Source organism: Bidens hawaiensis, unplaced genomic scaffold, assembly GCF_021521415.1.
Source record: "Bidens hawaiensis isolate Kalapana, Puna unplaced genomic scaffold, B.hawaiensis_p1.1 tig00017009_1, whole genome shotgun sequence".
NCBI classification, from domain to species: Eukaryota; Viridiplantae; Streptophyta; class Magnoliopsida; order Asterales; family Asteraceae; genus Bidens; species Bidens hawaiensis.
Window position 1 is genome coordinate 38,327 of NW_027492574.1, and position 13,230 is coordinate 51,556.

Sequence of the window (13,230 nt, forward strand, 5' to 3'; positions counted from 1 at the left end):
GCAGTTAGCCACTATATTTCTGGGGTTATTTAACATTTGTTGTTTCTAATAGTGTGAATATATTTTTTTAGATTGTAATTTGAATTATTGTAAGAAAGTATGTACTATAGTTCTATCTATTTTGATCAATTTTTGTTTGGTTATGTTCATATTTGAATGAAACATTGAATGAATTATTAACTTAATGTTTTATATTTATCTGTTTATCTCTATTCAAGTGGGTTTATTTGTATTCGTTTATGTTTGTTTATATTCGTTTACGTTTGTTCATATATGTTCATTTATGTTTGTTTACCTTAGTTCAATTATGTTCTTTTACGTTCGGTTATGTTCGTGAACTCTTCATAATGGCGATATATGAGAAATCCAACAAAGAAGGGGCGGTTGTTATAGGTGACGATGATGGTTGATGCATGAGAGCGGAGGTTGACGATGATTGGTGATAACAAGAAGTTAACATGTGCTCGGAAAACACTTGGTTCTTTGCGCTGAAGTCACCTCTTTGGCTTATGTCCATTACTTGGGATTTTGATAGACATATCCTTAGCCAACGGGTTCTAACCGTTAGTGATAAATGATCATCTAGGCAAAAGACGAACCGCAACTAGACAATGCTTGGGTCCGCCTGATCCTCGTGGATCCTTGCAAGACATTCCCCCATGCACGTGTTGACGTGGATATACTAGTCCCATGTCCTATTACCTAGTTATTAATGTTTTGTTTTGTTTTATTTAAATGTTTAATTAGGATAGTTTATATCTACATATCTTTTATTTTGTTACCTTTGAATTATGGCGTGAAATTAGTGGGTAGTTTTTATCAGGGCCGTCTCTTAGGAAAGCTAAATGAGGCAATGGTTTTAGGCCTCCAGATTTATAGGGTCTCCATCTTAAATAAGAGTTGCGTATTATGAGATTTTAAAAGTAGAGTTTTATTAGAATTAGTAACTCAATGATGAGCCACAAGCTAATGATGATTGTTTCATATTCAATGTCACGTCATATCATTCATATTCTATAATTCATGTATACTCTCTAGTGCTATACACATAAAGAAAAGAATATAAAAAGGGCTCAACATTTTAGTTAGTTTTAGGCCTCCTGGGATATTGAGACGGCCCTGGCTTTTATTGTCTTCTCTTTATGTATAGAAAGTTTATGAATGAAAATTTTATGTTAAATTTTATCTTAATGGATGTTGAGTTAAAATTAATTCCTCTTTGCGAGCTTGATTTTGGCACCTCGAGTTAGAAACCGCGTCTAAGATCACCACTCGAATTGAGATAAAAATTAACATAAAATTTTCATTCATAAACTTATAATATATCTATATTTAATTAATTAATTAATTATTATTAGTTTTTGAGTTTGGAGCCTTAATTAAGTGTGGGCCTAAAGCTCATGCTTGATTTTGCTAGCCCACGAGCTGGCCCGGAAAAAACACAAACGAATCACATTAGTTTTTACTATTTAGAAATTTAGAAAAAATATTTCGCTCATTTTCTTATGTTTAGTTTACCTATTTATCAGAGTGGTTGGTTATTTCTTATCATTTCATCTAAAACCCTAATTTTATTTTTTTTTACCAAACAGTAATTAATAATTGTTAATAATATCTTTTGGTGCAGTTACTGCTTGTCAAGACGTCACTTGAACTCGACAAGGTATTTGTTGTGTTATAAAGTTGTTACATGCTAAATACTAATTCAAAAGATCTGATTTTTGTATGTTTAATATTACTGATGATTTGGGTGGTTTGGTTGTTATTCTTATATAACTTGACTCGATCTCGGTTGTGGCAATGATACTAAACCGAAAAATACATAAGTGGTAAAATTATAAATACACAAGGCTCTATGCTTGGCAAACATTAAAGTAGGTACAAATTTTTTAAGATAGGGTGAGCAAGAAACCGAAAAAACCGATCCTAACCCGAAAAACCAAAAAATCCAATCCGAAAAAACCGAAGAAAACAAAAACCAACGGTTTGGTTTTATGTTTTTGTAAAAACCGAACTTACGGTTCAGTTTGGTTTTGCATGAAATAAAAAACAAAAAACCGGAACGAACCGAATTTCTAAATTTTTGTATTTTATTTATTATTTTAAATAACTAATAAGAATTTAATAAATATGTAACTCGTATATTTTTAACATAATGTATAATTATCAACTAGTTAACAATTAACAATATTATTTATACTTATATTTATTATTTTCCTAAACTTCTTTTTGGCCAAAAATTTTCAAGCTCAAATGAAAAAAACCGAAAAAAAAACCGAAACCAAAATGAAAACCGGAAAACTTAAACCGAAAAAACCAAAACCGAAAGGTTTCAAAAGTACGTAAACCGAAGTTTTGGTTTTTGGTTTGGTTTTAGCCTAAAACCGCGCCATGCACACCCCTATAAGATTGGGCCTAAACCGCTAAACGAGCTCCATTGAAAAAGCCCGAATTCTTACGAGCATTTTATTGATCCGATCTCGAGTAGCTTGCGAGCTGCTCGGCTCGTTTGCTTCCCTAAGGACATTGTCAAAAGATGATGAGTTGTTGATAGAATTTATATATTTGCACTTGCTTTCTTGTTAGATTTTATTTTCCAATTATGTTAAATCTTTTGAGTGTAACTAATGTGAGATTATGTCTCAGATGTTGGCTGATGACATTGGTGATGCTACAATTCTCAAGTTGTTAGATGTTGAGCATCCAGTTGCCAAGGTTAGACATAACAATGCCAAGGTTAGACATAACAATTTGTTTATTATTATTATTATTATTATTATTATTATTATTATTATTATTATTATTATTATTATTATTATTATTATTATTATTATTTGCTTCACTTATTATCTTGTTGTCTTTTGTTTGTTTAACATGTTAGTTTTCTTTTAACCTATGGTTATATAGGCTCTTATTGAATTGGCTGAACTTGAAGATAGAGAAGAATTCACTTCTGTGGTTTATTTGGCTGCTGAGTTTCTCAGGGTAATTGATATTCATATTCTACTTCACTTTCACTTTAAATGATGTTAACATACAAAAAAGTTTTATAAAAAAATTAGTAATTAAGAGTTTCAAAAGTTCTTACGTAATTTAAAAGTTCTGTAATGAAACTCATCACACACACACACACACACACACACACACACATATATATACGGTCAGGTTAACATACAATAATCCTTAACGTACGTGAATCACGCTCAAGACAAAAACAAAACGCTCAAGCTAAATACAAAAACGCTCAGCCAAAATACTAAAATGCTCAGCCAAAAATACTAAACGCTCAAAACAGGTTTCGTGAAGAAAAGTAAAAAAAATTGATCGATTAACGATCCAAATCTGTTTTTTTCGGTGAATCGATGATTAATTGGGTATGTATTAATGATTCCGAGATGTTGGGATGCGAATTCATGGATCAATTTCGTGAATATAGGTATGTTTGTACGTTAAGGATTATTGTATTATCTCTCTCTCTATATATATATGTATATATATATATATTGAAATACAAATTAAATTAATATGTTAACTGTGTGAATCAAGTTGTGTAATCATATATATACAACATAGTATAATTATAGTGTAGCGTAACAACAGCATAGTGTAATTACATAATTACACCACTTGAGCATAGTGTAATTACGTAATTACACCACTTGATTCGCACAGTTAGCATGTTAATTTTCCCCTATATATTTATATATTTTAATGTTATAATTCTGCAGATATCAACAGACCTTGGGGGAAACCCAATACCATTAATCAGATCATACAGAGTGAGTGTTAAAACATTTCTCCAGCTTCTTTATCATATTGTTTTGATAATTCTTGCTCATGTTTACTTTTTATTTTTACGAGTTTGCAGCATGCAATGCAGCTCTCATCCAAATATCTTAAAGAAAATGAAGCGGCTACAACAATGCTTCGAACTGATGACATGATCAAAGACGAGAGTCAAGATTAGGCTTTTTATTCTCGCAACGCTGGTTTATCGTTTTTCGTTTGTTTGGAAAGTTTTGATGGGATTTATGTTTTATTGCAAGTTGTTTTTTTTAAACTAGATGGTGTTGAGACCCTTGATAGTTTTGTTTGACACTAGGAATTTTTAAGTTAAGAAGATTTGGTCAATAGTGATTATAATTTGAGTTTTTGGTATATTGGTTTTTGTTAGTCTAAATATTGTCTTTTGGCCTCTGTCGGTCACAACTAACGAATTGGCTGCTGGTGGTTTCAACTTTTAATGTATTTGTTCCTAACGGTCCCACGACTAACATAATCCTAACGTCGTTAGTTGCAGGTCGCCGGAAAAACGTTTTTGACCGAAAAAGTCATTTTTTGCCGGAAAACACCCACCACTACCAGCAAGTCAATTGACTCGTCGCCAAGCAACGACCATCACTTAAGCACCATCAACCGATTCCAGTGATGGTTTTAGGGTTCCAGCGACCTTAATAATTGGGGCTTTTACTAGAAAAAAATTCCCAAAGGTCCGATACAAAGTTACCAAGATGTTTGGGATGAATATGTTGAGTTTTCGGATTGAGTTTTCCGGCGGCCTGCAACTAATGGTGTTAGGATTCTGTTAGTCGCGGACCGTTAGAAACAAATAAGTTAAAAGTTGTAACCATCAATAGTCAATTTATTAGTTGAGACCGGCAGTGACCAAAAGACGATAGTTGAGATTAATAAAAACCAATATGCCTTATTTTTTAATGGAATTGCAGAAGTATTAAATGACAATCTGGATTGGCTACATGATTTACATAATTGAAATTTTAAACTTGTATTAATCGGTAACACTAGATCTAAGCCTGGCATATCGTTATATGACCAAGCAAAGACGCCCTGGTGTTGCCGAAGAAGTTGGGCCAACCTGGCCCTATCTTCGGGACCTAAGGGTGCGCCTGATCATAATGAGACTTCGATACTTTCTTCGCTTTGCCATGCACGGTAAATAAGGCATAAAGGCCGGTCTTTTATTGTATCGATGGATATGTCTATGGCTTAACATGGTTTTTTATTTTTTTTAACGTGTAAATGGTTTATATTATGTAGTACTAGAGGTTTATTTAATCTTCCACTATGTGAATTCTGTTGAAGCATATACTCGAGGGGTTGGTGCAAGACTGACGGTTTGAAATTTTAAAGCAAACCCCATGTTCATTAGATAGAGAAGATTACCATAATGCTTAAAGCTAACTGGTTGATAAGGTATAATAATAATCTATACATCTTTAATATTTTATTGTCCATAATGCTTTAATGCTTAAGTTAATTCTTTAGGTTTAAGTTCTATTAAGTGATACTTGTTTTCTTTAATATTTCGAAGGATGATGTTATCTAGACTTTTATATTACTTTTCATCATAGCATTTTTATAAAAGGTGATGATTTAGAAATAGCAAATTGGAGAGTTATTGCTATTGTAATTTTCAAAATCTTGGAATATGATAAAGTGAACTAAGAATAAAACATTTAAATCATGACTAATATGTCAAAAGTTTTGTGAAACTTAGGCAACATTTAAACTTTGTGAAAATACACGTAAATGTTTTAATGGTTTGCTAGCATAGCATATTCCCAAGAGTTCTTGGGTGTATTTTTCTTATCTTTTATAAATTCGACAATACATTATATTTTATAAAAATTAAAATCTTTGGTATATTGGTCTTCGAAAATAATGAGTAAAATCTTCACCAAATAAAATAACTTTTAAATATTAGTTATATATCAAATATCTATGTATATACAATTTGTATGTGTGAGAGACCATTTTAAATATTAATCTTGCACGAACATTATATGTTTTTAACAAACTAATGTGCACAACCGATACCTATACCTATGTGATTTTTCTCTTTTTTTTAACTTGAAAGTGTTTTTGAGACCGGACCGGTTCAGCCGTTCCGACGGGTCTGATTCTATGTAATTCGCTCGAAGAACCAGACCGGTTAAATCGGTTTACCATGGAAAAAATATCTTTTTTTTTTAATTTAACATTTTTTTAACCTTAACCGTTATTTTTAAGAAAAAAGTTGTTCAACCAGTTTGACCGGTTGAACCTACAACCTGTCCGGTTGATCCGGTTATGAAAACATACCTTGAAACTATAGAGGAGTGTCCCACACACCACCACCAACATACACAAGAGTCCACAATTATTCAGAATTTGTTTAAAATTTTGACCAACTTAAGGGTAATTTGGTCATATAATTATCAAATGGGGGCATTTTGGTCATGTAACTGTAACATAGGACACTTTGATCATCTGACTACCAACTTGGGACACTTTAGTCATAAACTAGACCCACATTGTTAGAACTTGCCTTACAATATTATTAAAAAAAACTTCAGTCTCCATAGAGAATCACAATAGTTGTATTTTTACAAAATTAGTACTATTTAACTACTCTAATTTTTTTATGCTCAGTTTTATTTATTTGTTAGATTGGTTGTTACTTCATGCAAATTTCTCGTTTAACCGATTCATATTTTGTCACTTCTAATAAAAAATTCATGAACCCATCACCGTTGCAACAAGAAAAAGACCGAGATAAAGCCTAGTGGTCAACTAAACCCGATAGACCCGATTTTTATTTTAATTATATATTTACTTTTTAAAAAAAGACTCATTTTTTGTCACTTCTAACAAAAAAATCTTAAATCCGTCACTAAAGCCTAGTGGTCAACTAAACCCGATAGACCCGATTTTTTTTAATTTAATATTTATTTTTGAAAAAGGACTCATATTTTTGTCACTTCTAACCAAAAAATAATAAATCCGTCACCGTTCCAACCAGAAAAAGACCGAGACAAGGCCAAGTGGTGACTAAACCCAATAAACCCAATTTTTTTATTTACTTGTATATTTATTTTTGAAAAAAAAAATATATGTACTCGTAATGCCTTAACTCATTTAAGACCCAAATTTTCCTTCAGCCCAAAAAAACTTTTGCGATCCTCAAAAACGACCCTAGATCAAGACATACGTATCACATTTAGATTGGTCCATTCTCCAGTTTTGATTTTCAAAAAAAAAGTTAGGTCGGGTCAGGTCAAGTCGAGTACTAATAAACCTAACAAAACCATATCAACAAAAATCTCATATTCTTTCCACACAATCACCACCACAAACAAATTATATGCTTTCCCACCATTGTCCTCTATTCACATCAAAATTAACCAAAAAAACAAAAACATCAACAAAATAAGAAACATAAAAAAGTAAAAGAAAATGATAGTAACATTAACATAGAGAAACAACCACCATCCTTAAATCGCCGCCACCGCCTGTCCCCTACGGTGTCTCTTCCCATGGTGACCACGACCGCCACCAAACGTCACCGGATCAAACTTCTTCAACCTCTCCGCCTCTTTCGGGTTAATCACACACTCAGAAGGTGGCGCTTTGTACCTTATTTTATCGTAACAATACGAATATTGCATGTGTTTTTTCCTAAAACTTTCCATTTTTGCCCTATGTGAGGGGGTGATACTCGTCGGGATTTTGGTGTTACCGTCTTCGCATTTTAGCGATGTGAGGTCGACGGGGTCCACGGTGCATCCGTGGAGGACAAAGTTGGAAAACTCGGCGATGTAAGGGGCGTATTTGTAATTAACCTTGTATTTGCCGCCATTTGTGGCCCACTCGGAAGCGTCCCATATCGTTGCGTATAAAGTCATCGGCTTTGAAGGGAAATCTCCTCCCATTGACTCGGTTCTTTTGATCTCTCTTATTGCAACATCATCAACATAGAATCTGAACCAAAAATCAAAATAATAAATAATTCAGTAAAAAAAATAAAAAACAAGACTCATTATCATATCATATGATATCATATAGAAAAACACGAAAAAATCCTTAAAAGATTTTATTTGCAGTCTAATGTATCGGTAACTTTGACAGTGTTGACTATTTCCAGACGTATTGCCCGGAAAACAAACCAAGTTTAAGCCTTTTTGTGAGAATGCACATATATTTGGTTGCCTAAAACAAATATTTAGAAAAAATTGGCTACATGTTTATAAATTTAGAAAAAAAAACAAGAAAATGACTAAATAACCCTCCTCTATATATTGTATGGGTCCGTAACTTTGACCATGTTGACTTTTTCCAACGCATTGCCCGGGTAACAAACAATCTCTTTGCTTTTCGAAAGTGCGAATAAATTTGGTTACCCAAATCAAATATAAGAAAAAAGTTGGTTAAATCTTTATAAAACTTTGAAGGAAAAAAAAACAAGAAATTACTAAATTACCCTCCTTTTTATGAAAAATGAATATTTTTCAGGCATATTGCCCAGAAAACATACAAAGGTTTCGCCTTTTTGACAATGTAAGTAACATTGGTTAAGAAAAACAAATTTTATAAAAAAGAAAGTTTATAAATTTTGAAGAAAAAAAAGATTTTTTAAGAAAATTAATAATTTACCCTTCTTTTTATGTGGAATAATTAAAAAAATTAAAGGGTAGCAGATGCAGGTGATGTTATGATTGAAGAAATGCAGAGAAATGTCACTATTGATACACAAAAAGCTAACAACTGTTTCTATTACTACATACAATGTACCAGTGAAACAATTATACCTGCAGCTTTAAATGGTAAAAAAATATCATATTATAAAGTGAGGACCATTTGGGTATTTCAACAGGTTCCATACCAACCAACCCATAAAGTACTTGATTTACCATGACATACAAACATCACATGCATCATCATCAATTTCATGAAATGTTGTTGTTCTAAACATATTATGATGCCATGTCATCTTAGGAATACAAATGTGACAAAAGATGTATACGGACAACTTTTCGTGTTACGTTTTTATGCTAAACATATTATGATACCATGCCATCTTAGGAATACAAATGTGACAAAAGATGTATACGCACAACGTTTTGTGTTACGTTTTTATGCTAAACATATTATGATACCATGCCATCTTAGGAATACAAATGTGACAAAATATGTATACGAACAACGTTTCATGTTACGCTTTTATGCTAAAGGAATTGTATCTTTTGACCGGTAATTGCAACATACTTGCAATTTTCTTTACTTTTTAACACAACAAATATCATAATTCGATAAGAACTACTTTATTATAACAAAATTTGAAATATATGTGTACATAAAAGAGAAAATCACTAAATTGGCAATATTTTCTTTTACAAAAATATTATTGGACTTTTTCTTGTTTTTAGTTAAAGAAATTGTTTCAGCCAATTGAAAGCTTCTAAATGGCACATGTTTCCATCTGGCGCTTCCTTCATCTAGTGCAACAGGATGTGCCAGATGGAAATCCGTCGTGCCAACATTAAAAAATCTTATGCGAGAAGTGACACTTATCAAACACTAGTTCATCTGAAGTTTTTAAAGTCAAGATTATTTTATCAAACTCATTGGTCAAGATTTCAAGATGAACATTTAGGTGATTTTCTCTATATATAAATACATAAACAAAATATTCAAAGCATATTACAATGAGACCACAGCAAGTGGTGTCATATCAACATCTTTCAAAAGCAAGGAGATGACAACTTGAAAAATATGAAAAAACTTTTGCAGAAAGAATGTAAACTAGCCAGAAATAATTTCATCTTTTTCACTTTTCAGGTAGTAAAAATTTGAGCTAAAATCACCTTTACTTCCACACACTCATCATAATATTAATTTCACTAAATCTAAGTTAACTTAATAATCAAGTATAGTCATTTTTTCATTCTTGATAGCTTGTGGTCCATCAAAATAATAAACTTATTAAATGAACAAAATAAAATAAATAAATAACTTACGTGAGTTTTAGTCCAAAGAATGCTATATTGATGATAATCATCAGTGGGATCAAACCAGAGACCATATCTTTCTTCTCTGCCAACTTTTGTGCTTCCATTGCCATAAATATTAGTCTGAATCCTCCATTCTTTTCCTCTAATGTTTCCCAAAAATTCAAAATCAATTTCATCATGATTCTTTTCAAATGTATCCCCATTTGACATCTGCAATATGAACACAAAAAGGTATAAGAATCTTGATTTTTTTCAGTGTTCAAATGACAGCAAAGATTGCATCTTTAATGTTTGACAAAATCAAGATTTTAAATCTTTAATGCACAAAATACTGATATGTTACTTAGACAGTGTCCAAGTAATCGGTTTATAGCGTTGACCATCGGTTTATTTGAAAAAAATTTAAAGGTAAAAATAATCAAGTAAAGATTTTTTTTTAAAAAGTACTGTGGTATTCGGTAGAGGACGTGTCAATAGTCGTGTTATTGTTTGTTCACATTGTATAGTTTAAAATGAGAGTAAATATTGCAACTTTAATGTGACTAAATCAAGATTTTAAATCTTTAATGTACAAAATATTGAAATGTTAATTGGACACTTGTCAGCATAAGGCCAAACTTAGTGGGCGAACAACTGGGGCGAATTCCGGCGATTTGGGGCGCAAGCACCCCCCCCCCCCCGGCGATTTGTGGGGCGATTGGGGGGGGGGGGGGGCACGAACTAGTTCTCGCCTATGTTGTGTGTGTGTGTATTATTATTATATGTGTGTGTGTGATATATATGTATATTATATATGTGGCTACAACACCATTACACCCCAAAAACAAAACATACCATTTGCTGACAGGGCGTCACATGGCGCAAATCGCCCCATTTTGTAGCCCCTCCACTATACATAGCCTAATCGGTTTATAGTGTTTTCCATCGAGAAACAAGTTTTTTTTTTTGCGATGTTTGATTCATCGTCAAGACTTCCGTAAAATTTTAATAAAAGTATTTATCGGTTAAGTAAGGTGAAAAAAATTATAGTTGAAAATAATCAAAAGTAATTAAGTAATGATTTTTTTTAAAAAAGTATTGCGGTATTCGGTAGAGGACTTGCCGATACTCGTTTTATTGTTTGTTTACATTGTATTTACATGAACACATTACTCATAATCATGGACATAGACTACAATACAAACAATAATAATCAGGTTAAACCAGACAAGAAGAATCCCTTTATGTATAATTCCAAACTTGATATATAGAAAGTAAAAACATGTGGACAAAATTATAATTTTAAATGTAAGTATAAATCATTAAAAGTAGTGAATTTGGGGAGGAAATATATAATAATAATAATAATATTCACTGTAGTTAAAAGATAAAGGAACTGTTATCAAGAAATGAGGTGCAATAATAAATCCAATTTTATTATTATTACCTTTGATCAAACTTCAATGTAAAAGGGTAAAACAGTAGTCCAAGATGCAAGCAATCCCATTTTGTTTTTAATCTTATTTAAAAATATAATCTTGAACATATTCTAGACAATATTCTTGAAAATATCCTAGAAAATATTCTTGAAAAATATTATCTTGAAATATTCTTGTAAATATTCTTAAAAACACATAATATTCACTTATGATTTTTTATAACTTAATAAATTCATTCCAAGACACAAAATATAAAATTTTAAACAATAAATTAATGAACCTAATTACAAAGTTGTCAAAATTAAACAAAATCACCCTGTAATAAAAAATTGCAACATATGGCTTGCATAATCTAATAAAATTGCTGAATTGTTGACTCTTTTCTCCACATTTATAATAAATTAAATTTTAAATATTAAATACTCTACTGTTTCCAGAATGTGAACAAATTCATCAATAAATACACAAATTTCTTGAGCAATTTAAGTGATTGATAAATTCATTCCATATCATAAAGATGGAAACTTTAACAGAAAATCAAAATAATTCATTCCATATGTAACCTTCAAAATAACTTTTTTTAAAAATAAAATTATTTTATAAAAAAACTCACATAAAAAGCCACAACATAAATAATATTTAAGTGATTGATAAATTCATTCCACATCATAAAGATGGAAACTTTAAACAGAAAATCAAAATAAATTATTCCATATGTAACCTTCAAATAATATTTTTGTTTAAATAAAATTATTTAATTTTTTAAAATAAAAAAAACTCACATAAAAAGCCACAACAACTCCGGCTGTATAATCTGCAGGAAGCTTAATGGAGGCACTAAATAACCCATGTAAATAAAGGTCTTGTGACACAAATCCAGACCCTGCAAATTCATTAAATAAACCCAAATCAATAATAATAATAATAATACCAACAATAATAATAATAAATAAAACACAACCAACAATATTACTTATGTACTATTATGTTATATTATTATGTATATTCATTTGGGTTTACTAATGAGATTGACCTGTTCGCTCGTCAAGCGACAAATGAACAGATTTTCCATCTTTTAACACAATAAGATTATCATCTCCAAACAACTGAGAATACCCTTCATCAAAAGATATTATTGGGAGGTTTCTTGAGAGCCCATGACCCAGAACAACAAAAGACGATATGAGAACAAACTGAAGGTACATGTTCATTGTTGAAGCTTATGGTACAACTCTTTAATGCATACAGTTGTTGTTACAAGAAATAATAAGAGTTTGAAATATGCAGAGGTTTTGGAGAGAGAGAGAAGAGAAGGCAGTGGGGGGTTTTATCGGTGGTGAAAGGTGTGAGCTGTTTGTCATTTTGGACATATATTATTTTTTTTTATTTTTGTATATTATTTTTTTATTATTTATAAATATTTTAGTGTTAATTTGTTTTTGTAAAGTTGGAGAGATAATGATTTAGGTGTGGGATTATTCATTATAGATTAGGAAGTAAATCTTGAGCTTTTTTGTTACCTAAATTTAATTATTATTATTAAACGACTTTTTATTAGGTTACCGTATTCTTTAAATTTGGATTCGGAGAATGTTGTTGTCCCACTATGATCAGACTATTTTATTCTAACTGGGTACACGTTGGTTTTAGAGTTTGACTTAGACGTTCTATTGGGAAACCATATCGGTTGACTGGCACACTTAACGGTCGTTGTACCGTCACAAAAGCAGAACTCTCTAGGGTAACACACGACATGTGAGCTCTGGATTCAAACTGATAATCCACAAAAAAAGGTTACATAGGTGGTGATCGAAGTTGGGTTTTCACGGGAAGATCTTCATTGCCATATTTTTTATAAATAATTTATGATGTTGTTTTAAACTTTCTAATGTGTTTTATGGTTTTGTTTATTATTATTATTATTATTTGAAAATCGGGGAGATAATGATTTAAGTCAATATTAGGAAGTGAATCTTAGAGCTTTTTTTTCCCAAGTTTTTCTTATTTAATATTATTAAAAC

At 31.2% G+C, this 13,230-nt stretch overlaps 1 protein-coding gene and 1 pseudogene across 2 annotated transcripts; one reads left to right on the forward strand and one right to left on the reverse strand.

Annotated features, from left to right (window-relative positions):
* Positions 1–347: 347 nt before the first annotated feature.
* LOC143552676 (T-complex protein 1 subunit alpha-like) lies at positions 348–3,967 on the forward strand. The gene is made up of 6 exons (XM_077042833.1): positions 348–383; positions 1,628–1,663; positions 2,647–2,736; positions 2,908–2,985; positions 3,729–3,779; positions 3,869–3,967. Exons 1-6 carry the CDS (start codon positions 348–350, stop codon positions 3,965–3,967), a joined length of 390 nt encoding a protein of 129 aa, XP_076898948.1.
* Positions 3,968–7,113: 3,146 nt separating this feature from the next.
* LOC143552717 (putative xyloglucan endotransglucosylase/hydrolase protein 28) lies at positions 7,114–12,566 on the reverse strand (annotated as a pseudogene). The gene is made up of 5 exons (XR_013138698.1): positions 12,243–12,566; positions 11,992–12,092; positions 9,798–10,001; positions 9,682–9,686; positions 7,114–7,761 (listed from the first exon to the last, which is right to left on the reverse strand). The product of XR_013138698.1 is annotated as a putative xyloglucan endotransglucosylase/hydrolase protein 28 (transcript).
* Between the last annotated feature and the right edge of the window lie 664 nt (positions 12,567–13,230).